Genomic DNA, 27,087 nt, shown 5'->3' with positions numbered 1-27,087 from the left:
GCTAGACTTGTTTGACTAAGTCATCAAAATGGGATGCGTACTATATAAAGCCTAGCTTAATATTTTGAATTAAAGAGAGGATCAAGCTGACCCTGCAAAAATGAAGTTCTCTGAGTTTTTCAGTGCTACAAACTATAAGGTTCTGGTTTTAGATTTTTGGATGCCTTGTCCCTTGAAGCTGTGTCTACAACTTGAAATAAAGTGGTAGGACAAGCAGTGTGCTTATGGGGTCATAACATCATCACTGCCAATGCCAGACTTTCAGTCCATCTAGACACACAAAAAAAGGACAGTAAACAGTAACATTTAAGCCATGTTGAATCTTGAAAGTGCACACAAAAAAACAAGCCCCGGAGAGTCTGTCTGGTCAGTGAATTCCTTCTGTCTGGAAGTGATGAAATACATGGCAGTTCTTAAGGGTTGTCTTCGAGTAATGCTGGTATGAGGATTTGAGTGCGATAGTTAACTGTCAAACCAAAACCATCAATCAACTGCTAAGGTATGAAATGATCCCACTTCTTTTGTCTAGTCTTAGATGTTGCCTGGAATATAATTAGAGTATTTGAAACTTTCTAGCTCAGAAAAACCCAAACAGAAAAGATGGCAGTAAGCAGAAAGATTTGGTCCAAGCTTTTGGAGGTAACATTAACAATAACTTTTTGAAGATATAGGTATTCTGCCAAAGGATCCTGAAACACACATGTTTTCAGCAGTTTTCATGAATCCTAAATACAAGGTATTAAACACTCCAGGAAACAAAAGTGAAGAAAGGTATTTGACTTCTTGTTTGGCAGTGTTTGCTTCAAAGGCTACACAGGATGATAGTGTTGACTGTCTCACTCTCTCCTCTTCCTGTGTTCTCCCCCTTAGTTCTGTATCTTTTTCTAAGTATCTATCTACTGCACGTTGGCTTCACTCTCTCTTTCATAACTGGTACGTTGGGTCTGCAGTGAAAGTTAGTTTTGTGATCTTCATTTCTCACAGTCTTGTAAAGTATTATGAAAAAGAGTGACTGGTAAAACATCTGCAGCGTGTTTGTGATTATGGAGCCAGCACTCATCAAGGGACTTGGATGACAGTGCAGATGCCAAGGAGTGGCTTACACTTCCATGGTCCCCTCTGCTCTCTACAGAAACAGGGACCTCACAGAAATGACAGTGGGCAGGCTAATAAAATTAATTCAAATCATCCAGGCAGCCAAATCCCTTATTTGAGAGATCCATTTGATTAGGTGAGAGATTGTCCTTTAAATACATTTTCCAGACAGTTTCCTGGGCTAGGATGAGGCAGGAAAATCAGAGAAGGTGGTGTAAGAAGAATGCTGTGCCAAGCAACTTTGTGGAGGGGAAGGTGGAAGGTGAAACGCAGCTTACTCCTCCAGGCTCATAGCCCTGGTGGAAATCTGGTTGGCAGTAATCGTGATGAGCCTACATGTGGAGCTGGTGCCACATGGCTATCTGTCTCCTGGGGTTCTTCAGCATTTCTTCCCAGTGGTTCCTCTCCGTGCCGGTGACGTGCAAGCCCAGGCTGCACTTGCCGAGCACATGGCTCTGCCCAGCACCATCCTGGCTTAGCATTTCCAGCTCCACGCTGGAGGCACGCAGGAGCTCATGAGGCACCTCAAACATGATCATCTCATTCCACACAGGGTTGATCTTGTGTTTTGCACGTTTGGTCTGCTTCTTCTTCAGCTTCAAGGACTGATGCCTCAGTGTCACCTTGACACAAACATCTGTATAGGAAGTGGAGAGAGACACCGTATGAATGAGCATGCAACAAAATTAATCTAAGAGGATTTTAACAGGTGACACCAGACTGAGAGAGAGAACATAAGAACCATTGATCTTGGTGGGTTTGTTTTTTGCTTTTTAGAAATTATTCAAATTTGGCTTCCTAAGGCAAACAGCTATTTTTTTCTGCCAAACACCACCCCTCCCACTTTCTTTCTAGATTTACATAATAGCAGAAACAACAGTCTCTCTTTTCTTGCTATTCTACTCACCACTGCCAAGTAGATCTTTCAGCTGCTTGGAATGGAGATTTTTAGCCTTAATAATGACCACCAGCAGGCGGTTAGCTGCTGGCAGGTAGCTGATAGAGAGCAGAACCTCCCCATGGCCTGTAGACGGCTCCTGGAAATAGAGACACAGCAAGGGTTAAATTTTTATACCATCTTGGCCATAATATCAGGAAAACTAAATAGTGCAAGGTGATGGGTGGAAGGTCATGGACCAGCAATGCTGTCTCCCTGGAGATCTTTCCAGTTACCCTGGATGAGAATAAACCTGGCAAAGATGTCTAAGAGGGCTCCTCCACTCGTAAAGGCCCTGATCGTGTGAGTTACTACTTTCTTTTGTTGCTGGAAAGTAACTGCTTCCTAAAATCTAGTTTTAGTGGAGTATTTAGTCAGAAGAAGAGGATTTGGGGCTGAACTACATGCAAGTAGTCAGGTACTCCTTTTTTGGGAGATTATCTAGCTGCCCTTTATTTACGTCCCCTACTTCCATTACTGCTTTTCATAATTCACTCTTCATTTCAGCTGTTTTTTTTGTGAGGGGGCTCTGACCAGACGTGGAGCCCGGTCCACACTGCCTAGCAGGAGTGTAGGGCTCCCTGGGAAAGAGTAGGGGATACCCGGCTCTGTGCCACACAGCCAGGCCCTGGAGCTGGAGCTGAACCTTCTCTGACACCTTGCTTGGTGTGGGAAAAACCCAGCCAACCTGAAATCCTCCCGTGAGCTCGGCATAGCCCTTTACTCGTCCTTCCCGGCCTGTCTTCCCTCAGGCCTGCGAGCAGCTCTCCCCATTTCCTCCAGGGCAACCGCTCTGAACCATCAGGCCTTCACTTCGGGGGGGGGGCACACTTCCCCCCCCCCCCCTTTTCTTTTCTTATTCCTTTCTTCCCATTAGTGATTAGCCTTTTAGCCTCCTGACCTTTCTCCCCTTCCTTCCCGCTTGCCCTGGACGAGCACCCCCGGAGGGGGAAGCAGAGGGAGGTAACCAGGGGCCCATGGCTCTCCCCGGGGAGCGCAGTGCCATTTCCTCCTCAGGAGCCGGCGGGAAGGCGGGAAAGCCCAGGCCGGTGCGCGCAGAGCTGCCGGCCTGAGGCGGGGGGCAAAAGGGGAGCAGTTATTCTCTCGGTGAGTAGGAGCTTGTGACAGAAATCTGGTTTAGTGTGAGGTTAATGACCCAGAAGAGTCCCAGAAAGCCAATGTCAATTCAATAGACTCCCTTTGGACTCCTTAGCGTGATTTACACGCTTTAGGACAGACAGCCCTTCTCCAGGCCGTTTCTGCGCTCTGCACTCTCGCTTCTAAGTGAGCCATAAATATTTCAAATTAAGTTTTCACCCGGTTACTCGCAACAGGCAAGGACAGGCCCCTGTATGCTCCACATGAGCTGATTGACTCTCCAGAAAACATGGCTGTCATCGCTGTCTGGTTTGAATGACTTATTTGTCGTGCACAAATCAGGTGGGAGGCCATTAGCAAGGAAGCCTGAAATTCAATCCCAAATCAGCCCAAGTAAACCTTTTTTTCATGCGCTCAGGTAGCAAGGAAGGGTTCATATGCATTTCACTTACATAAATCCTGTCCTAAATCTAAGCGGATCTCAAAAAACCCCACACATAAAAACAAACAGAGGCAGATTCAAATGGAAGTATGTCCACTACAAAAGAACAGGTGTTTGTACACAAGGGACAAATACCAATACCACCTCAACACAAAACCACTGCTTAGGCAAGTCGTAAGCTGCTTTTGTTTATTTATCCCCTCTGCATCTCACCAGGCCCCACTCTATAGCTCTTGGCTAGAATTTGGTTCCTGTAGCTCCAGGCGCAGATAGATACAGTGGAGATTGGGGGCAGGGGGTGGCAGGGCTCTGTAAACGTGCACGCACGCACGCACAAACACACACATTGTACACACATGTCATATCTTGTGCTTATGGCTCCTAATATTCTGATTTTGACCAGCCTGTATCCACATGAAACCAAAACCTACAATGGTTGATTGCTGCTGGAGTTTGGCGCGAAGAGACCAAGCCAGAGGTACTTTTCCTTCCCCCTCCTTCTGGGTTTTGTTTTTTTCCTTTTTCCTGTTAAATCCATAACCTGCCCTTTGTGCTGCAACCTTGCAAATTCACACAACCACCAGAGCTTCAGTCTTCCTTTCTGTGCAATAAGGATAAAAAGCATCAGGGGGTCATCAATGAATTACGTGTGCAGGGCACCGTGAAATCACAAAAGGGAAGGTGCTATGCAAGGAGCCAATATCATCACTGTCATTAGCAAAGCACTGGGAGGGAAGGAAGACAAGATAAGGGTATCAGTCTGCAATATCTACGCTTTGCATTGCTCACAGCAGTCCATGAATTCCTGAATACTAATTACATTACCTGGTTAGCTGTAAGTTCCCCTCTGAGCTCCTTCCCTTGTGTGTGTGAGAATTACTGGGAAGGTAGGGATGAAATTTCTGCAGCTTGGGGCTTTTCAAGGAAATGTCAGACTTTAAACAAACCTCAGTAACTTTGTTCCTGGACGGATGCTGTCAAAAATAGATCCTCTTTTTTGATCATCTCTTCCTCACTCCCTCCTGCTCTGGTTCTCGATGAATGATTCAGGATCTGTATCTAAGCTATCTGTGCAATGGTTGGCTCTCTCAGGTCCCAGATGACGCAAATTCAGCTTTCACTGCACATCTCAGCTCAAACTGGGGCACTGTTCAGCAGTACTGTTAGTGTTAACCTTGTGCTGTCAGCCTGGAGAAGAAATGAATGCTGCCCTGTTTCCATGCATAGCTGTGAAGCTGGACCAAGGCAGAGTACCCAGTATGGCAGGACTCCATTGGGTGTACTTGAGCGACAACTGACCATTGCTGTGAACAAGCTGTTCCTTGGGTATTGCTTACAAAGCAGATACTACAGTAGATTAGGGGGGTGGGAGGGCTCCATCTATCTCAGTTTAGGAATTTAAATCATTATATTGGAATAATTTCTTTTGGACATCTCTTTTTACAGCAGCAATCTGGGAACTCATTTCAATTTACAGCTATTAGGCAAATATTTAGCCTTGTGCTTGAAGTTTATTAAACTGATTCAGACCACCCATTTGTTTCTGCTGCCTCTCTCTCTGCCAGAGGTTTTTTAGAGTGGCCAGCGCTATTACTATTCAAGTGGCAATCAGATAAATTAACATTATTGGAAATCAGAAATGCTAACTCTGTACTCCGTGTCTGTGGCCAACTCAGTGGAGAGGTCTCACCCCTGATGGTGACAAGCAATAATTTATTTCAGCATGCTTAGCGACAATGCTGGTGTTCTTTTGCATTGCTCACCGCGAACCATAGCAGAGTACAACAGGTACCTGTTTGTAGTGATGTACTAGTAGCAACAATGGCTGCGCCCTGCTGCCATGTTGTTAAGTGTATTGCTGCTGCTAGAAGAATAATCTAGTTCATGGCAGGGAAAAGGCTCCTGAGGAAATGTGCAAGAAGTTAGTGCACATGAAGCATTCCCTCTACCTACTTTAAGTACTGTTGGAAACCCCCCCTCCATTTTTCCTGTCTGTGCAGCTGGGAAGGTGTGGATAAGGAAGGAAAGGGAGGTTTTGAAGTTTAAGACAACCATCACAATGCAATGAATGATAATTTGACATCTCCCAGAATGAACAGCACTGCTGGATTGATCCCAGTAAGGATAAGTGGTCTTCAGTCAAACATTTAATTCCCAACAATGTGTTTCACTCCTAGCTTAAGGCTCCCTGGGGTGCCACTGTATGCCCTACCCGCACCCAGCTCTGCAGAGTCCCTCCATCCTGCTCTGTAGGCACTCTTTGGTATTTCAGCTCTTGCCACCACAGTCCCGCATCGCTAATTCACAGAAACTCACGTAACTTTTTCTAGGCATAGGCTTTGAATTACAGTTATCAGTGTCAGATTGTCATGTAATTGAGGGAGGAGGAGAGGGAGTTTTGACACATCTTAACTGCCGGGAGCTGTAGGTGGAAGGGCTGGGTTGATGGGCCGTTAAATGCTTTCTGAAATGGTTAGCTACAGACCAACACAGAGCAGCGCTGAGTGACCTCTGCAGTCACACATCACCTCTCTAAACCTGGCTCCAAACAAATAAAGCCACCCACTGACATGCAGCCGCCTTGGAAGAGGGCTTCTCTTGTCGGAACAATCAATCATTAGAGTTTCTGGGCTACCGACATAGACTGAGTCCATACCTTCTCTGGGGTCTTTAGCCTTTCCCACTGTGCCGTGCCAAAGGACTCCTCCATGTTAGCAAGGCTCAGTTTGAGTTCCCCCACAATACTGTGTCTGGAGAACTTGTCGCAGTTTCTCAGGGTGAGAGTCAATGTCCCCTCTGGCATCTCCTCCTCCGTTAATGGAAATCGCAGGACCTCCTCCCAGAGGGTGTGAAGCACCTTCTTCTTCAGCTCTGTCTGGGCCTCAGCAATACCGGACTTGCTCACCAGTGTACCCAATATATAGCAATGGCAGCCAGCGTCTTGGTCCCCACTCATTCTGCCATGCATAGCTGGAAAAGAAAGATTGATTGCAAGGACATCTCACGAAAGACAGCCCTCAAATATCTATGGCTAAATTGCTTATTTCATGAGAGCCATAAAATAAAACAGCTGCATAGACATTGACCCCTGTTCCTGCTTGCACGGGGCAGACTAAGCCGTGAGCCCATGCTGTGGTGTTTTCCTCATGCTGCACAATGTCCTTGTCCTTCTGCCACTGCAGAAGGATTCTGTTCGTGTCTGAGAGAGCAACAACTGAGTTCAAGGAAACATGCTCTGCTGAAAGATGCAGAGCAGCAGTGAGATGAGACACAGTATGGCACAGGGGTGGGCAGCTCTCATTTACTTTTACCTTGGCACAGGAAGAAAGCTTCTTACAAAGGCTTTAAAAGCAGGATGGTCAGTCACAGATGGGAGAGACCTCCCTCTTGGCACACACCTACCCCTGCGGGCCAGTGTGGGATACCTCTAAGGGTTATTACGTTCTGCTTGTCCAACCTCGGCAAATGACTCCTTCAGAAGCCATCCCACAGCCCAAAAGATCTGTGTCTTTTCATCCCTAAATTTATATGCCTTTTGTGTTGAAAAGCCTAGAGTGAGAATGGCATTTCACACTCCTCTTCAGTTACGTCAACATAATTGTGCTGCCTTCTCTGCAGCAAGAGCATGCCTTCCTCCAAGGGGTCATGAAACAGTATGGCATTGTGGGCAAAACTGCAGTCCTTGCTGCAGCCAGTCCAAGGACAGCTGCTCCCGAGCTTCCAGGTCCCATGGTTCACAGGGGTCTCCTGGTTTCTCGGGTGAGTGGAGCTGGGGAGCAGAGCTAGATCGTGCCCGGGTGCCGGTGGGGCACCCAGGGAGGAGCACGTGTGCAGGAGAGCCAGGGTGGCAGCCCACAGGCACGAGTGTCCACCCTGGAGGGAAGCTGTGGGCTTGCTGTTGGCAGGCAACCACAGCAGTGGCTGCCATTTAGCACCCTTTCAATTCTCGCTTCAGAGGGTGTGATTTGATTAGGTTTCCACAGAGATCTGCACTGTGCATGAATTATTCAGTCAGCTTATTTTACTTTCCCAGAGGAACCGATGATGCTCCAGCCCTGAGCGGAGAAGCTGTTACAGTTGTCAGTTCCCACTTCAGAGAGTGACATAGAGCCTGGCCGCCTGGCCAGGCACAGCCAGAGGGACCTTCCTCAGGGGTCTGCAAGATAAGTCTGGTATCTCCAGCTCAGCCTTTGACTTGACTTGAGGAAGAGGCAGGAGGGAGTGAATCAAGTTGAAAAATGAAAGTTATAGAGAGGAAGGAGATAGTAAACCCCTTCCCCCTGCCCCCAAAGGAAAAAATAAAAAGAAGAGGTTGCTTTGTACCATGTCTGGGACTGGAGGAGCCCATCCCGGTTCCTGACTTCTGCTTTTCAGCTGTGCAAACAATTGTTCCCAAGCCATGCCCTGCACGCTCACTTCAAGCAATGACATTGTCAGTACCCTCCAGATGGAGAGTCACCAGTGGAAGATCTCTGCCCCTTACCTTCCAGAAGGGCCACACGCAGCTCGGCTTTTTGTTGATCATACGCAAGGGAATAGCGCAGCTCCGGGGCCTGGTTACAGCTGGCTGCCCTCTCGGGGTTCAAGTGCTCTGTGACACACACGTCCTTTACTACACCTGGAACTGAAATAACCCCTTTAGCAAGCAGGTCTTTACCTTCCAAGGAGAACAAATCCACCCTGTCTTGACTTGACTTTTCTACATGTCTTGCTATTCCTGCACCTTGTATGCAAGAATACCATTTACGTTCCTTCTTCCTCCATCACTGTATCTCCTTTTGCTCTGTTTTCTCACACTTTCAGCTCTTTCTACTGCACTTGGACGAGCCTTCTGCTCTCTATGACCTTGTGCTCTAAGATGGTTCACACACTTGCTCTTTCACCTTGTGCCTAGGCCAAGGTGTCTAAACTACACTCATTACTTGTTATATTTTTTTAAAATTGTTTTTAAATCGCATTGGTGAATTAAATGTTGTGTTCTTTGGAATGAGAACTTGAGTCTGCATTTGAGCTGCCATGCAACTCTGTGTTAGTTCAGACCTCTCTAAATGTTTTTTAATATTAACAATACAGTCTTTGTCATGCAAAAGACACTATTTCCATAGCGCTTGACCAGGTTGAAAATAATGAGCTTGGGAAGCTGTGAGGCAGTTTCTCCACGTGTGATTTTGAAGTTGAGTACATATTTCATACTGCAATAAAGCAAGCTGCAAGACTAAAAGGGAAGCCACAGCTTTTTGTCATCAAAAGCTGTTATCTGCAAGGTCAGTTCTGATTCACACAGAAAACAATAGTGGGACGAGCACATTTCCTCCTAAAAATCTCACCCACAGTCCAGACCAGTTCAGTGTGGCACCAAACGGAGAACGCAACTATCCTTGCTTTATTTCAGCAACACTTGGGCTATGAAATCAGGCACAGCAGGAAGCAAACTTGCTTGTGCCATTAGCAGTGCAGAGAGGCTCTTCAACACACTTACATAAAGCTTTAGCCCACATGTAGCCATCATCCTTCAGCCTCTCTACCCTATAATCTTCTTCCTGACACCTAAGGATGTGGCTCAGACAGTCTCTTCCTCCAATACAGCTGCTTCCCATGGTACTTTCTTTTCCATACTCACAAGTCTCAGGGCGGAGGGGTGAATGTACCAATCGTCCTCCCAGAAGGACAAAAATATAATCTCAAGCAATTTTTAAAAACTAAAAAGGGTTCTCTTAAAAAAAATCACGGCAGATGGCATTGTGTCTCTGGCAAATCTTCAGGAAGGTTTTATTAATGTGGTAACCATAAGAGTCAATTATCCTGTTAAAAGACAGCTGTGAAGGAAAAAATCAGTATGGAAGCAACACAGACATGCTGCCAGATGTATATAATTAACATTGCATTTTGTCTCAGGGTCCAGGAATCTTATGTTCCAGGCTTTGGCATGTTACACTTTGGGCTGGCTGGAAAACAAGAATTCTGTTTGGCAAAAATGTCTTGAGGTGTCAGCCTTTGGTTTCGCTGCACTTTACAACAAGCCAAGACCATCTCACCAAACCAGTGGAAAAAAAGCAGCAGAGAAAATAAAGCAGAAGCTTGAACCCCTGCTGCCAATGTCCCTGACAAGGACAGTTGCTGGACATTTGGCATTTGGCCTCAAGGAGATACTCCGCCTAGTTTTGGCCAAATATTTCACCCATACTCTGCAACTGCTCTCAGTAAAACTACACTAAATACATGCTTTTCTACAAAATGTCTGCTTCCAGTGAGCCAGATTCTTCAACACAAAAGAGGTTTAGGTAAAAAAAAATTGCAACCAGACACAACTACAGCTTTGTTATCTGAATGTCCTGATGAGCTCCATGACTACTTTCTATTAAACCCATGCATTGAAGACAGAACTCACTTACAATGCCCATGGTAAGCGAGCGAAAAGCGCCCCATGTCTTCATTTGCACATTTATTTCTCTAACTACAATCACATTATGCTCAGAAGTATTACAGATCTACACCCAGAAAAGCAATTGTTAGTCTGAAGACCAAATGCTCCTACCGTTTTGAGGGAGAACAAACAGCTCTTCATTGACTTGTATCTTCATCCTGTTCTCATCCAAACCAGTATGTTTTCCAGTAGCTGGTTCTTCTGTTGTCTTCAGGGAGTACTGCGTGTAGTTAACAATTTCAGGTGAAGTTACTACTGGTTTGGGGCCATAAATGTTGGGAAACTTCAGGAGTGCTCGAGGCTGGACTGGCTCTGCAGTTTTCTTAACATTGAACTGAAAATTAAAACCTTGTTTATTACTTTGCACTAATTAGACTAATTCCTCCTATTCTCTCAATGTTAAATGAGCTGAGACAAAGGGAGAAAAGATGATGCCTCTGGTGATTCTTACCGTCATTGTTTCTTACGTTGTAGAAACCATTGCCTGTATGTCCAGAGATTTTCTTGCCAAAGCCAATACCCTTCTACTTGTTGTATGTCTTTTCAGATTTATTCCTCTACAGATGTTTGGTTGCAACAAGAAAAAGATATGTTCTTATTGTTTGATTATTCCTCTATTCCTGTACCAGATAATCCTTCTTTCACAAGTCTGTGTTTTCTTTTAGCATAGAAATCAACGATGAAGTTCATTTTGCTATGATTGAGGTATGGTATTTTTAACCCTGATGTTTGAAGTCAAATCCAAGATCAAAAGGCTATAGCCACCCACAGATTTCAGAACATTTTACGTGAGTACGTAGTAAGCATTAGAAAGGTAAAGGCATGGATCATACAGTCACTTGGAGCAAGTACAACCATGGTATAGTAAGACAAAGGAGAACTGGTTAAACAAATGAGCCCTGCGATGGCATACCCATGGTCATTGCAGCCTCTTGGACTATCTCTTGGCTCTGTGGACCAGAGCTCCACCTGACCCTCAGACACACATTTCCCCTTTACTATACTGGGTTTGAAATTTGGATTTATGTCTAAGTTTGTTCTTAGCATTTCAATTCCCTGCTGAATCGTGAACATGGAATGAGCAGAAGAACTTGAAAGACAGTGTAATGCTCGGGCAGCCCAAGCAAAGATTGTCACAAAGGCGTTACTGTTCTCCCAAAACAATGAAAAATATTTTAGTGGAATAGAACAGTACTCTTTTCCTTATATCCCAAGAAAGAATCCTGTCTGCTCACAACTGAAATCATTCCCGATTCATTTATATTTGGATTCATCAATGGGAAAGAAGAAAAGCTGACTAGCAAATGACCCTGACCCTTACAACAGATTTTACTGTTTCCAAAACATGACAGACAAAAAGCAGAAGTAAAACTGCCATTTTTGTTGATCATTGTGCAGTGGGATTCTCTCCAAACCCGCTGCCTGCCAACCTATTCTGTGTTAAGTTTAGATAGAGGGTGAGCCAGAAAATGTTCATAATTGTAATTAAAGTTTTTCATTAGTCTCATTGTTTCCTGTTAATAATGGATGTAGATGATGCCCTGAGGCACTTGTCTGTGTTGGGACTTTGTGGTCCCAGTTCACATGTCCTGAGGTAGCATACCTATTCCTTAAGAAATAGAGCTGAAGAAAGACAGCAGTCTTGGACTTTAGCTCTTTAGTCATACTCTGCTTATGGAGAACATAGCGCTATGGTTACATGCACTTGGCAGTGGTAAAGAACTAATTAGGTCAGCGATTCCATCTTCTCAAGGCAGCCAGTGCATCAGTGTTTAGGAAGTCCACAATGTAACATAGCATTTTGTCTTGTCTGAAAGAGAAGTGGGTTGAGAAAGAAAGACGTCACTGTGTTCAGTCCCCACCTAGCATTCAGCTGAGTTTAGACATTATGTAAGTCGTACGGTGCGGGTCTGTAAGTGAGAGCCCTCTTTTAGAGATGTAAGCCTCATCAGTCCTAAAATACATAGGAAAATTGAAGTTACTCATCCAAACCTGAAATGCAGTTTTCCATTCTTCTAAAATTAAAGCAGACCAACCAAGCAAAAGTAGACAACAGCTTGAAAAACCAGGTTGCTTTTGTTCTGCAAAGGCGTTACTTTTATCACGCATGCAGTGCCTGCCAGGGTGGTCAGTCTCTGCTGGTCTTTCTGAAGCCGCTGTGTAAGGCTGCTGTCCTACCAGTCACTGACCGTCACACCAGAGCAGTGTGCCTGCATTGCTGTGTGCTGCACTTTGGGATCCTTTGGGATGAAAAACACCATACAAATGTGAGGTATTGTTAGTACAATCTATTCTTCCACTTGCTAGAAGCCAGATCTTTAGTCAGGAAATCCATCAGCACAGAGCAACTAAGAGCTCCACTGGGTCTAAATATTCCTCTTGTCTGTCTGCTCTGCAGAATTAGAGATGAGAGACATATGCAAGCGCAGTGGGACTAGCCCACCCCCTCTTCCAACTGCATCTGCCTCTGTTTATTATTTTTGCTGCCAGCTCTGTTCCCAAGTGCTGTCTGCTAATCTAGTTACATAGCAGTGCCCTATGGAAGTTCCCTTTGCACATCAGCAGCAGTATCTTAAATAAAGAGATGAACAGAAGAGTTGAGATAGTTCTGCATAAAATGTGTGAACACGAAGAAACCAAAAGCAGCAAGGAGGCTGCAATTGACCCTTCTGGATCCCTGCCCAGTGTCACTCAAACAATGCACCAGATTGTTGCTATTGCTGGACGTGTTTAGGGATCTTCATTCTGCACGCTTTGGTGACACTTTGCAAATTTACAGAAGTTTTTAATTGTTCTATAGATGCACCTTTGTGTTCCAATTCTTCCTCCTCACGTATGCAGGGCATGTCCATGGGCAGCCTCCGTCTACAGCAAATACAAGCATCACTGTCATGGGAGACATGCCGAGTGAATAAAATGCAGTCTTGCTTCATCTTTCTTTTGCCATCTCTGTTTGTCAGAATCAGTGGCCCTGACAGGCTTCAATAATTAAGTATGTCAAGCACTGACTAGGACATACAGTGTACTAATGTAGTCGGGAAAAAGTCCCGACAGGACAATTTATAAACATAGACACAGATGATAAAACCTCACAAGCTCAGAACTCAATTTGAGATTCGTTCCTTCAAGGTATATAGAGTGATTCTGAATCAGTGACAGCATAGAAGAATGCATGTTCCTGGCAAGAAATCTATTTTAATTGGAAAGAATTGTTAAACATACGGAATATGCAAACTAAGAACATTTTGCACTTTCTGTGACAGAATGTTCATTCGGCTGCTATAATTTGGCCAGATTTCCTTAAAAAAAACCACACAAAACCAGTAACATTAGAAGTAATACTTCTAACTAGAAAGTCTACAATGCTAAACAAATACAATCACTCAGGTAATAATGATACACCGAGGGCAGGTTGAATAATTTGATCCCCTGTTGGTCAAATACTGGATTAAGTTATGGCAAAACTTGATGAATATAGAAATATTGTGAGCACCATAACCTAATAGCTGCTGGGCACTGGAGGCTTAATTGGACTTCCCAGTTACTTAGTGCTTATTTCAGTCATGCAAGCAGGATGACACCCTGGAGGACAAGCTCCAGGACGGATTAACACTTTCCCAAAATGTTTCCCAAAAGGCTGTATAAAAGAAAAATGTCCAGTCCAAGGATGGAGTTAAAGTAAAGATTTGAGAGGTTTCTGAGCTAGAAGATTACAACAACAAAAAGTCTCTTGTAGAAAGAGACTGATGGTGAAGTTATCTGTGGGTGTTGTTCCAGAAAACAGCTAGAAAAAATGCTATGCAAAGTGATATGACTGTCAAAGTTACATATTTCTCATTCATTTTAACAGTAAACTTGGAAAATCTCAGCATTATTGTACATCCTTATATACAGGAGTCAGTGAATCCCCTGTATGGGTTAGAAAAATCAAGAAAGGAGCCTGGAAAGGACATAACAAAACTACCAAACAGAATAGCAGGTGAAATTCATCCTAGGAAAATGCAAACACAAACTAGGAGTTATTCACCGTGCTGATGGATGAACGCTCAGAATTAGCAGCAATCTCTTGGGAAGTTCTAAGTTCAGTGCAGATGTTCATCCGTGGTCAGTGGAGCCATCCTCCCACCCCCCAGCAACCAGGAGCTCTGGTAATATGATTCTGTGTATCTGCACCAGATCTTACAGTAAAATTAGTAGATTTGGTCATTTTTCCTCAGAACAAACTGCAACAGGAGCATGAGGATGCCAGGGCTCTTTTCTACTAAAAGCCTAAGTGTGGTAGCCAGAGAGAGACTGAATATATAATTACAAACATCACAGAGAAGTTCAAATAAGACTCCTGCTACACTCTTTAAGAGTACAAAAATAATAGCCAGCTCAGATAATTAAAAGACAAACAAAGACTGTTATACAATGGGTCACTGGCCTTTGGAATTGGCTGCTATGGCATAACATTTGGTTGAATAGCTAGATGAAAGTGAAAAGGACGTAGGCACATACAAACATCAAGAGCAAGAGCCAACAGGTAATACTTTCAGAGACCGACCAGTGCTATAGCTCATGCTAAAGACCATAGTCAACCAAGGAAATCAGTCAAACATTTCCTTTTGAAGGAGAGCTTCCCCTTAATGAGTATATTAGAAGTGTCCTATAATTCCCCTTGCTCTCTCTGGCACTGAGCTCAGGAGTAAATCAGGGGTTTTGGATTCTAACAAGAAAGAAAGACTACACAGGGATGCCTGACATTATCCACATTGCTCTTATAGTAAGTGAAAAAGCAATTCACAGTGTGACAAGATTGTCCAGTTATCACACTCTAGATTCTCACTTGCATTTTATAACCATTTCAATGCCTTGTTTTAACTTCACACATAATTAACCCCCTTAGTTAGAGGGGCAGAGGGAGGAGGAGGGATGGTTTTCACAAGAAACCAGCTGTTGACAGGGAACTATCCTGCAGGAACCATGAGATACTGTGAATAGAGTTAGCGAAATAGCTGCTATAGGCGATCTCAGCAGGAGTCATCTCCTCTTTACAATGCTGCATGCCACCTGGTAAAGTCCAGTCTTCTGTCCTCAGGAAATGATTTCCCTTGTGATCTAGCTTGACAGCTAAGAAGCACTTCCAGTCCTCCTCCCCTATTTTTGCCATTAGCAGCTTTCTCTTTGGCAAATGTGGCAGCTGTCTCCCGCTCTAGTAATTCTGTGGGTCACCAAGCCCGTCTCTGTTTTTCCCTCACTCCTCCTCCCATTGACATGTTGTTACATCCTGAACACAGTAAGCAGATAAATAGGCAGCATAAATCACATGCTGAGTAGCCTAACAGAGAAGTTGCATTCCCACCCTCTGCATTTAAAGAAAAATCCCAGAGTAAATTAGAGACTGTCTTACTTGCTGGACTGGCTGAAGCACACTGGGCTTAGTATTTTCCGTGTCCTCCTCTTGGTCCTTTTCTGAGAGTCCTTTCCCAGGTTGCTTGCATTTGCAGAAGCAGGTGAGACCGCAGAGGGCAAGGATGCTAGTTGCAGTCCCTAAGGTAGCCCCCAGGGCTATAACTGGGGCAGATAAAACCATCGTCCTGCGCTGCACAGGAACAGAAAGCACAGAAACCCTGTGACTCCTTCTCTTCCCTGGGAGAGCAGCTCTCGCACATCCACTCTGATTTCTAGCCTGGCTTCATTCTCCTTGGAAGTCTGAAAACAATTCTCTTGTGCAGCAAAGAAAAGGGACCAATCTAGAGACAGAGATAAATCATCCCACCTTTGCTAGGCAACAAGGCTACCTTTCTATCCTGATGATGGAGTTTCTGCTCCAGGTCAGGTAGAAGAAATAGTGATTGTGGTGCCTGCAATCTCCATATAGCTGCAAACAGGCAGTTTTCATTGAAGCCTGTTCTCCAGCTCCACTGGGAAAAGTCTGATGTGTGATAAAGAGGAAAGACGTCAGCAGAAGGGGCTGGGCCTTGCTAGCTAACTCACAGAAAGTGCATCCAAATGTTTGATCAGCTCTCTAGCAACATTTCTGAGGGCTAGCTTGCTAATTTGCTCAAGAGGTTGAATTTTTCTGTCTTAAGGCAAAGATAGCGATGGCCTGAGAAGCCCTGTTATGATAGCATGGCGTGATAGCACTACAGCCAGAGTAAAGCCTGCGTGTAAGTCAGGCAAAACTTTCTCATTCTCCAGAGACTGGGGAATAAACACACGCGAGAATTAAACACTGTCCCACACCTCACCAGCTTCCCCTTAAAGCACAGGGTCTGAACCTTTTGGAGCTGTTTTCTGCAGCGTCAATGCAGAGCAGCACTTCTATTTAAAAAGACAGCAGAAAATCCTATCAAACAAGACACACTAGCGCATATGCTGCTTCCTCCTGAGAGGAGGAGAGAGCAAACAACATATGCTAGGTATTAGTCATACTGCTTACTACACCGGTGTCAGGCGGTGGGCACAGTAGAAGAACCTACGTGAATAGACCTGGAGGGCTACATGTCCGTCTCAGTTTTCTCTTGAGGTGATGGAGTGATTAACTTTCTCTGACTCATTTATTTTTGCCTTATTTCTCAGACTGCCCAACTTGGGGAAGAGGAGAACAAATGAGAATAAATGCCATCTTTTAATGTGTTTCTTGTGACACGTACAACCATTTTCTGGGCACTTCACAAGGACTACCTAGTGGCCAGAAGATGATTATAATTCTGGGTCACTATATATCTGGGCCAGAGTGGAACCAGTAAGCAAGAAGCAAAATATTCCTTATAAGGCTCTGGAAAAAATACCCAGTTCTACTGGGAGTTTCTTTGTCTTTCTATTTTGGAATACAGTTGATGCCTGTGGATCAGGAAAAAAATGAACTATGTACACAGAAATGTTTAGAAATTCAGGTTTTTTGATCTTTCTGCAGCTCAGGTTTTGCCATGGATTTTTCTTAGCGTTTTTTTGATGTTTCACATCTTACTCATGACAACTCCCTCAGCCTTTGTTCCATTATAGATGACATGTTCACCTCCCTGGCACAAAGCTTCCCTCACACATCTGACTCTCACTTTAATTGTTAAAGATTCTTCTTTAACACTGTGGCATCCTTAGGGATGCAGTGCACATTCCACCATCTTGCCTTCTCCTCACCCTACCAGGCTTGTCAGGCACGTGTCTCGCCCCCCACTTCCAACCCTCCCGACCCCCCATCAAGAAAAGAATCAAGATAGACTCCTCAAGCAGAGACAATCACCCAATACACTGCTGAGCCCATGCAAACTGGCCTTTCAGCTCAACCCACAGAAGGAAATCCTTGGGCTTTGTGTTCTGTCTATACAAGAACACAAAAGTGGCCACACCAGGCTGGACCACTGGCACATGTCTCGCTGTGCTTGGTAGTGGGAAGAACATCGCATAGAGGGGATTGAGAAATCTGACTAAACGCTCCTTTTGCTTCTTGCTCTTTATGGCTCAGGAGCTTGAGCAGCATCCTTGTGCTTACCTCTGCTGATCTGAACTTTCTCTGCCACAGGTAGACTGTTGCAACCATTTGCTGACTTACTTAACAACTACTTCGTACAGCCCATAGTTGAAAAGGTAGCATTATAATCATAGGGCCGCGAGGTCTTATCTTGAATTCAAAGAATGTACCATATTGTTACGGACTTCCACCACCACTCAAGAGAAGCAGAAGAGAGGAGAGTCTGAAAGAGGACAAAAAGGATGGACACACTGTTTAGATGCCTTTGGTTTCCTCCACAGGATGGGTTCTTCCTCAAGGTGCTAATGAAATCTAACACAGCTAGACCAGAGGCCCCTGAGATTTGGAAACCATATGGAAAGGAAGAAGGTGCTGTTAAGGGTAGAATACATTGACAGAGATTTGGAGCGGAGAAGGCATTCAGTCCATCTATGAGATGCAATCTTCATGTGTTTTCTACAAGCTGTTCTGAGAATTATATAAAGACTGCTTACAACAGGCTGTGGAAGGAAGGCCACAGCAAAATCTCTCTGCAAGACAATAATTTAACAGTATACCTCTCCAAGATGCTTTCTAGCTGCTCATATATGAAGATTAAGTTTTCCTAGCCAGAAATTGTATATGCTGTGAAATGTAAGATGTACAGAATCATCATCAGATATCATATTTTAATAATAATAGCCAGGCAGCAGCCTTTTGCTGCTATTGCTAGGAAAACAAAGCAGCTCTTGCTAAATACTGAATATTAGCAGTATGTGAGCTTCTACAAACGACAGGCCAAAGATTGCAGAATTTTTTGTGTGCACTGATGCATGTAACTGGTACAGATACATAATTTAACTGAGGCTTCAGCACATACCGTCACTGCATCTATCTATCATGGTTGCTTATTTTTAACACATCCTGTTCTTAAAAAAATTGGACCATAAATGTATTTCCAAGTCAGCTTTACACTTGCTTGTTTTAACACCCAACAATAAAATTGCTTCTTTTAAGCAGTAGTAGTCTAAAATGGGGCCAGGCTAATGACCTTTCTCACTGGCCATTCACACTGATATTGTCCAGAATCACATAGCTTTTTTATCTGTCACATCTGCCATTGGAAAGAGACTTGCCAAGGCAGAAAGATGAAAGCCTGTTTTTGCAAGCTAAACTTTATGGGCAGGTTCAGGCCTATCAACATATTTTACAGTCACTCTATCCACATATTTTCTCCAGGTTCTGAAACAAGACATGTATAAGAATGACAAAAGCATATACATGGTTTTCAGCTCCTGATACTTCAGACATGAATATTCTGTGATGACAAAATATAAGGCACTGGGCAACCTTTAGTGCTTATAGATTCTTTGTTCCTGCTGTGAGCTTTTCCACTGATATTTTGGGCCTTTCTGTCCATAGGCTATATGAAAGAGGCTTTCTCTGAATGAAGAATTGGTAGTACAGGTCACATGGAGAATTACAAGAGCTTTTGTATTGCCTGGCTGTAGTTCATGCCTTACCAGAAAAAAAGCCCTTTAATGCAATTGCCAGCCACTCGAATAAGCAGGTCAGGGATTTGCAACTTTTATTCTGGCATTAGAAGACACAAATTAAAGTTCCAGAATCCCTCACTATTACGAGGAAAAGCCGACATATGTCTGAATGAAAGATGGTTGCAGACTACTTTCCCTGACTCAGCCCACTCTGTCAGGGGCTGGTATTTGTCAGAGATACTCTGATTCTCACTGAGGCATTTCACCAGGCAGAAGTGTGAGTTAACAGACGGAAATGGGAAAGAGAGGTTTCTTGCAGGGAAATCCTTGTAACAGTCAGATTTAGGCTGAAAGTGTAAGCTCATGATTTCACTTGTATTGACTTGTTATGAGAGTCTGAGATTCTGTGCTACAGGAATGGGACAGTTTGAATAGGATGATGGTCTAAAATAGCTTGCTAGATCATAGCAAGGTGTTTACACCACCCAACTCTGAAAATACTGAAATAGCACTGAAATAGCCAGTTGATGACAGACGATCACATATGGCTGTCATGCATTTCTTTAACAAAAAAATGAAGCATGGCGAAAACAAAAGTGAAGGTAAAAGGCTTGTGCTTACAATGACTACATCTACCTCCTCATGCTTTTGTATGCTGTTGCCTCAGGTTGTAAATGCTTTAAGAAAGGGATTTTGTCTTCCTCCAAGTGGCGAGGTATTCCTTTACCAGATGGTGAAGTATTACAGACCACTGAAATAGTCTTTTGCAGTGCTATTAAGACAAAGCAGTTGTCTCTACATATTTATATGCCAAAAAAAAAAAAAAAAAAGATTTGTGAGAGGAATGTGGGCTTGGCCCCTCCATCACTGTCACTGAGACAGACCTGTAGATATAAATCAAGCAAATGAAGTAATTAAGAGAAGAAAAAAGAATCATTTTCTAAAAGGGAGATATAAAATGATCAACCTCAGGAAAACGAGCTTCAACTGGTGTTAATGGATATAGAGCTCCCAAAACCCCCTGACTTACCGGAGTACCTGCCAGCTGTGTGTGTAGCCTTTTGCCACTCCGCTACCCTCGGGATGATGATAAGAATTTAGCATGCAAAAGGGTACAGCTAGTTGCACGCATGCAGTGTAGGGCTCACGGTAAATGATTCTGTACTAGGACACTACACTGTCCTGAGACCAAGATCTGTGGGATTCAGGAGATCTATGGAAAAAATCTGGCTGTGTGCCTATTTCAGGAGGCTGCCATGTACTCCCTATCACCAGCAACCGCTGTAAACCTGGCTGTGGTACAGCTCTTGCATCCCTTGCGGCGACATTGGATGAATATTCCCAGAGGGTGGGAGGCTCAGTGCTAGGAAGCAGGGAGAAGGAGCCAAAAAGCCAAAGTGATCAGGAAGGGTAGTGTGATCCACAGGAGGGTAAGCAGAAAAACACTGGGCAGTAATCAGAAGGGTCTGTAACATTGGGCATTGGTGTGACTGCTGTAGAAAGATGCTGCACCCCGCTCTGCTGGGCAGAGCACCAACTCGCTGGGCAAATTAGAGGGAGTTCAGGAAAGAGCCACATGAATGAATAAAGGGCTAGAAGGCAGTGGATCGGAGTGTGACTCAAGGAGGTCAGTCTGTTTATTGATGAAAAGGCTAAGGGGTGACTCGGTCAAAATCCTGAAGTACTCAGCTGGGGAATAAATCTTTGATAATAGAGGTCCTCTTCTGTCGAGCAAACAACGCATTACCAGGAGCTAACAGCCAGAAGCTGATGCCAGACAAACTCAGAGTAGAAACGTTGCAGATTTCCAACAATGGGCATCGTTTCGGTGGGAGCAATTCCCAAGGGATTGTGGAGGGTTCTCCATCATGGGTGGTTTTGAAATCAAGACTAGTGTTGTGCAGTTTGTTTTTATGGGATCTATTTTCATTCAGTTACAAGTTAAACTGATGTTTAACCACCAATGACACCACCAATGTGGTGTCCTCTGTTGCTTCATATTTACATAGGGCCTGCTTGGGATGTTAAAAGAGTATGAATGTGTGAGACAGTTTTTCAAAAAGTCACAACCCCTCTGGGAGCACCAAAGGGCCATCTGCAAAGAGAAAGGTAGCTGCGCTTTAGAAAGTCACATCACACCACAAAGCCCAGCAGAAAAACAATGTCTGTGCTTCACCAGGTGAACTGCTTTAGTGTGAGGTCTTAGCACCTCAGTAATGGAGATTCAGAAAGGAAATGTCAGCTCCAGCTCAGGACAGAGCTGGGTGAAAGAAAGAAAAATTAATGACTGCAAATGCAACTGAAAGGAAAGCGTTCTTCAGTAAAGTGGCAAGCGCACGGTTAAGCACGTTCCCAATTAGCAGGTGAAGTTAAGCAAATGAGCAAATGTTTTCCTAAATGGGGGAGGGTATCTTGCTGAGAGCAGATGAACAACCTAGATACGCTGCTTTTCCATTGAACTCTGCTAACTTGCTATTGAAAACCCAGGCAAACAGGGTGCATTTTGTGCCTGACTATCTCTGTTTCATCTGAGAATTGGCTCTTGCTGGCTGGAGAAGCAGAGCTTATTTTTGCACAGGTAGTTCCACTGCAAGCGTCTGTTTATTTCTTTTCCACTAGAATTTTTTTAAAATTAACACGAAATATTTGAGAAGCCTCAAAACCTTCTGAAGTGTCAGACACCAAATTATACATATTTGCAATAACATGCTGCCTCCTAGAGGTGACAATGTTTTTCTTACAGTTTCTTTGAAGAGTTGCTTAACGTGCTACAGTTTCAATTTTTTACAATGCCAAGGTTGTAAACGATATTTTGCAGAGAAAAGCATTGCGATCTCATACTTTTAGCTAAAATTATATCTCTAGCTATGTTAAGGCTGCAAAGCTAGGAAATTCAAGAGTTATGGTTGCCTATAAAGCCTTAGTTCTATCCACTTCCAGCCTTGTCTTTAAATCTTTAAGTACAGGATGACATACAATTTTATTTCCAAATGAACTCTGAATAGTTTGCTGATAAGATGCACTCTTTTTTGGAATGAATCAGGGTTATATACTGAAAACAGCTGGTTTTTATGGGTGTCCCCCTCCAGTGAAGGAGTAGGTAAAGAAAAATAAGATTCCAGATTGCTGGCTGATCTTCTGGTTTAAGCAGCTGGAAATACACACAATAATTACATGTTTCTTTCTCATTTTCTGTACACCCAACCTGGTGCCTTGTGGTCTGATTTACACAAGAGCTGAGTGCTTGCATCTGCAGCAAAATTCCATGGGAGCCATGCTGGAGCACGTACAGCACTGCGTGGTATGAAGCATTCTGAAAAAAATAGCCTACAACAGGTCTTTAGGAGGGAGTATTGTGGGAGAAAGCCCAAGGAGGCAAACAGTCCTTCTGGATTTGCAGCAGGGCTTGGAGGCTACATCTTCCACCTTGCTGCGTTCCTCATCCTACTGCCTCTCAGAGCACAGATATCACTGTCACTGCAGAAGAAACTTTCAGAGAAAGAAAGGGAAGACTCATTAAAAAGTCCGTCGTGTTTTTCACTGCAGTGCAAGAAGCAAACTAGCAACATAATGGCCAAAGCAGCAGCTGCTTTTTTGTGAGTTAATTCTGTTTTGGGAGCAGATTGCCTTTCCCTTAAATGTTATGTGCCGTTCTTGCCTATCTGGTCTAAAAAATGATGTCACCAAACTGAAAAAAAGTTCATAGATGGATCAGGAAGGATGATCGAAGGTGTGGAACAGCTTCTGCATAAGGAATGAATGAGCAAGCTACAGCTCCTTGGCCTGGAAAAGAGATACTGCAAGGGGAGAAGAAAGAGGTCTCTGAAATCCTGAGTGCACTGGGAAAACTGGCTAGGGATCAACTTCCCAATTCCAGTATAAGAACTACAGGGAAGATTCAGTCAGGATCCAAGTTCAAAACAAAAAAAGGGGAAGTATCATATATGTTTGCCCTGTTCATATGTGGTTTTCTAGGCAGCCACTTTTGGCCCCTGTCGGAGAGAGGACACAGGGTCAGAGAGGCCTATGGTCTAATCCTGGTGGCTATTCTAACAGACATCACATGCTGCACAAATTTTGTTTCCTACATCTTTTAGGTAAAACCCTGAGAATCAGCTTCTTTTTTGGAAATGTTATTTTGAGTCACTGACTCATGTAAAGTAGCAGTTTGGCAGCAGCTGTTAGCCTCTTATTCTTTCTTTCCACATTTCCTTCGAGCCTCGGTCAGAGTTTTCATGTATTCCCTCCATCTGTCAAAGAGGCCCAGGTAGGAAATCCCAGTGAACAGACTGAGAGCTGATCTGCTCCATCAAGTTGCTCACGGTGTTTATTGGGGTCTTTTGCTAGGTACCCCCATCAACAGAAGCTGCAAGTACCTCAGCAGTGGTAATTCTTAGTGCCAAATGGTGAATCACTTTTTGCAGTGATTTTTTTGTACTGTTATTAATATCAAGAACACCACAGGAACAGTTTTCCCTTAGACAACATTCCTTGATCCTGTTCCTTGACATACAGACAGAGAAAAGAGCAGAGGAAGTCATTACAGATAAGGCCCACATTTTCTAGCTCTGGACTTGAGAAATTACCTTTCTGTTCATGTTCACCTCTAGCGATTGTTTGTGATCCACAAGATTTCATCTGGTTTTGGAACATTTTCTGTAACACTGGTATTATACAAATTTCAGCTAGCACTCTGATAAAAAGAGTTGGCACATACAATCCTGTACCCAGACATTCCAGTCAAAAGAGAGAGACCCTACAAACACCCTCTACAAAAACAGCTTTTTCAGAAAACAGCCTCCAGCTATCAGGAGAGATGACTTCCATCGAGTTTATTGACAATGAGTTAAGTGCAAAGAGTGGCATGGGTCCATGCTTATGATATCCTTACTGCCTCACTGCTGTGACCCGCCTGACCTCCATGCTTTCCTTTGAAATAGTTGAAACTGGGAATTGGTTTTGCTGTCTGCAGAAATGTATGCTATTTTTAGCTTTTCAGATTGAGATCATAGTGAGATCTGACCTCGTCCTGGTCAAGTTTGGCAGGTAATTGCTACTCAGAATCAATGTTGTCCAGTGTGAAATAGAGCAATAGGTCTTTCACACTTCACACTTCAGCCAGCACCATTATTGACAGCTTTGCAGTCAGGCCTAATCTAAATGATCTTGAGATAGCCACCACCTTCAGGATTTAGGCACTTCTGTGGTGGAAAGCACAGTGGCATTGCCTGTGATTGCCCCAGAGGGCTGTACTTCCATCGTACACAACTTTCCATCTCCAAAGTAGTCACGGCAGAACCTTCCTCTAACATGAGACTGAAAAAGTTACATCCAAATTTGAAAGGAGGCCCCCCATGTGTGCTCCTTTCAGTAGCTCTAGGGAATTGTTTCCTTCATTTTCACAATTGCCCAAATTATACTTCAGAGAGGACTGTCCTCTCCGCAGTGGGCTCCCTGACTTGAAGCCCTGTGTCCTCAGCTGTTCCCCAGCCCCTCTCAAAACTCCTGAGTAAATTGTTTTCCGGCTCCAAAACTGCAAAGTGGGTCAGAGGCTCTTCCCTGGGTAAAGTAGAAAGAAATCTGACACAGTTATGGTAAAGAGCAAAACCCTTATTGCACATTCCCTTACTTGACTCAGTTGTTTCCACTCTGGTTTCCACAGTCTCTACTCCGCTGCTGTGCTTACGCTGGCCAGCTCACTCTGTCCTTTTTTCCTGGACACATTTGTGACTTTGAAACTCAGTTATATCCTCCCTCTACTTTCAGAAACCTTTCCCTCCTCTTTCTCTTCTTACTTCTTCTATCTGTTCATTTTGTAGGTCGTCTTCTATTGCCCTCACCATATGAGAATCCATTACCTATTGAGAGAATAGATAATTCTTCTTCCTCTATACCTTATCTCCACCTGATCTTTTCCTGATCCATTCCCACTGTAATATTTCATAAATATTTTACAGAGCCCATACCAACACCTGACTGATCTGTCTCCTTACAATGTGAAATCTCAGGTTGACACTGATGTCTTCTCCCAAGCTCCCAATGAGCTTAAGTCTAACATAGTTACATTAAAACTCATGATTTTCCCATCCAGGTTGCCTTCATCATCCAACATCTTCTGTCACACCACTAGTTACATATCAAAAGCCCTTGTCACTCAAGCCTGTACATCTTGGATGTCCCCAGCATGACATATACATACCATATCAGCAGTAGTTTGCATCTTCTTGTCAGTGCCAGGCTCTTCTTACTGTCTGTACAGCCTAACTCCTCTGAAGTACCAATTCTACTGAAGATGTTTTGTGGCATTATCAGGCAAAAATATGTGATTAAGATTAAATCACCCCAAAGCTATGATTTAACAGAGAAAGACTTTTTGTTCCAATGAAGTTTAAATTTTGTATTTCACCCAAAATACATGAGTCTTGTGTCAAAATTTCTGTTCAAAGTTGAGACACACTCGGTACCAGACAGTAGGAGGGAAAGGTCGGCTCCTGTCTCTAGAATAGAACAGTTGTGTAATCTTCAACAGTTGCATGGCAAGGTGTGTAGGAGAGATGGCTGCCTACAACATCTTTTCCCCGTTTGGCTAGTTTTGCACACATCAGGACACAGAAACGATGGGGCACAGAAATCACACTAGGATTAGATTCAGAGGCTACTTCTTTATTTAAAACAACAATGTAGATGGGCTAAACATCCTGAAAGTCTTGGTAGGGTTGTTCCAGCCACAGTGGAATACACAGTGCCTTCTGGATCATACTAATGGACCCTGGGAGGAAGCTCCCAAACCCCCTTCTTCTTATGTCACAGGCAGAGAAAAGGCAAGGCAAAAAGACACCAGTCTCTGCAGAGTGTGATGCCACACACACACCTTATAATGCTGTACTTTGCAGCAATGCCCAAGTAGTCTACTAGGTGAGAACGAGCTCAGGTGGACTCTCTTCACTCAAAGCTGCAAAATTTGTCGCTTGATCTTCTAAACCAGATCTCTGGCATGTCATGAGAAAGGAAAAAAACCTTTTGCCTCTGTTGCCACAGAACAGGACCACTTCCAAACACGGCAATGATCTCTGTCTCTGGCAAAATCAGAAATTCAGCTACTAGAGTGATTGTAAGGCTAAATGAGGCTACAGCTACCAGGCAGCAAATATTGCCAGCCTTTTCTCATGCTGCATTACCAGCATGTGACAGCCTGTCACCACTGCCTCTGTCCAGTGGCACTGTTGATGGGTAGGACAGGGTGCAGAGCCCAGACCTCACTTAGGAGCAGGCCTCCTTCTCCATGCCCTGCAACATAAGGAAAGGTGAGGGGCAAGGAAGGCAGATGAGAAGAAGCTACTCCCAAGCTGAAGAGATAGCAGTGTCCCATTTTCTCCCCAGCTTTTCTGTCACTCCCCTCTAGACCTGGCCAGGTGAGCACATTATACACAAGTGGAGGGCTGCAAACCCAGACAGTTATTCAGTATAAGGATCAGCCTGGTGTTCCCCCCATCTCCCCAGTTTTACTTAACAGAGGGACACACAACCAACATATGGGCTCCAAATGTACTCAGACCTTCATTCCCAGCTGCAGTTCCTGCCACCAGGAAGAAGACCCGCAAGTCCTTGGCAGCTTCAATGGCATAGGGCAGAAGAAGCCCTGGAGAGAGATGAGAGAGCCCCTTGACCACCAGCAGAAACCTGGGCTGGGACAGGAGATTAGCCTGTGGGGAATGAGCCATTCTGATGTGATCTGAAGGGAAATGCACTCAAGGTGTGTGACAGTGCCTGTCTATCACTCTGGAGAAACACCACTGCTTCCCTTTTCCTAGGCTTGGTTTGTTACCCCTAGCAAGTGGCTGATAGCAAAGATATATGTGTAAGCAGCAGAGTGTGAGGAATTTAAGTGAAATACTGCTTAATGAAAAGCTACTCTAAATCACTCTAGGATAGCAGTCAAACCACCTGCTACAGTAACTATACACTGGAGTGTAGAACAGATATCATTGTCTCATAACAGCTCATAATTTGGGCCAGCTGCCTTCACTGACAGCAAAGAGCATCCCCATTAGTTTCAGTCTGTGAGTGCTTTAATCAAGCACACCCATCAGCAGAGATGAATGTGGTCCTGCTCCTGTGAGGACCGGTAGGTCATCAAGACTGCTACCCAGTTAGTTGCAC

General features: G+C 44.0%; 1 protein-coding gene across 2 annotated transcripts; it reads right to left on the bottom strand.

Annotated features, from left to right (window-relative positions):
- Window positions 1–1,427: 1,427 nt before the first annotated feature.
- SYT13 (synaptotagmin 13) lies at window positions 1,428–15,571 on the bottom strand. Of its 2 annotated transcripts, none has more exons than XM_059819899.1 (6): window positions 15,389–15,571; window positions 10,108–10,330; window positions 8,056–8,196; window positions 6,229–6,542; window positions 2,003–2,132; window positions 1,428–1,732 (listed from the first exon to the last, which is right to left on the bottom strand). In XM_059819899.1, the coding sequence occupies exons 1-6, from the start codon at window positions 15,569–15,571 to the stop codon at window positions 1,428–1,430; spliced, it is 1,296 nt and encodes a 431-aa protein (XP_059675882.1). The 2 variants fall into 2 exon arrangements, with proteins under 2 accessions (XP_059675882.1, XP_009808501.1); XM_009810199.2 differs by having other exon boundaries at window positions 8,056–8,190.
- Window positions 15,572–27,087: the final 11,516 nt, after the last annotated feature.

Source organism: Gavia stellata, chromosome 7, assembly GCF_030936135.1.
Source record: "Gavia stellata isolate bGavSte3 chromosome 7, bGavSte3.hap2, whole genome shotgun sequence".
In the NCBI taxonomy this organism is placed as follows: Eukaryota; Metazoa; Chordata; class Aves; order Gaviiformes; family Gaviidae; genus Gavia; species Gavia stellata.
The sequence above is the reverse complement of the archived record's forward strand: the minus strand, read 5'-3'. Positions and strand labels throughout refer to the sequence as shown.

Bases quoted from the DNA above. Each gene is read 5' to 3' on its own strand.
- SYT13 (XM_059819899.1), bottom strand. From the start codon at position 15,571: ATGGTTTTATCTGCCCCAGTTATAGCCCTGGGGGCTACCTTAGGGACT. The intron at 10,331-15,388 runs GTAAGACAGTCT...TTTAATTTTCAG, and splicing joins TGCTTCAGCCAGTCCAGCAA to TTCAATGTTAAGAAAACTGC. The intron at 1,733-2,002 runs GTGAGTAGAATA...CTTCCTATACAG, and splicing joins GAAAGATCTACTTGGCAGTG to ATGTTTGTGTCAAGGTGACA.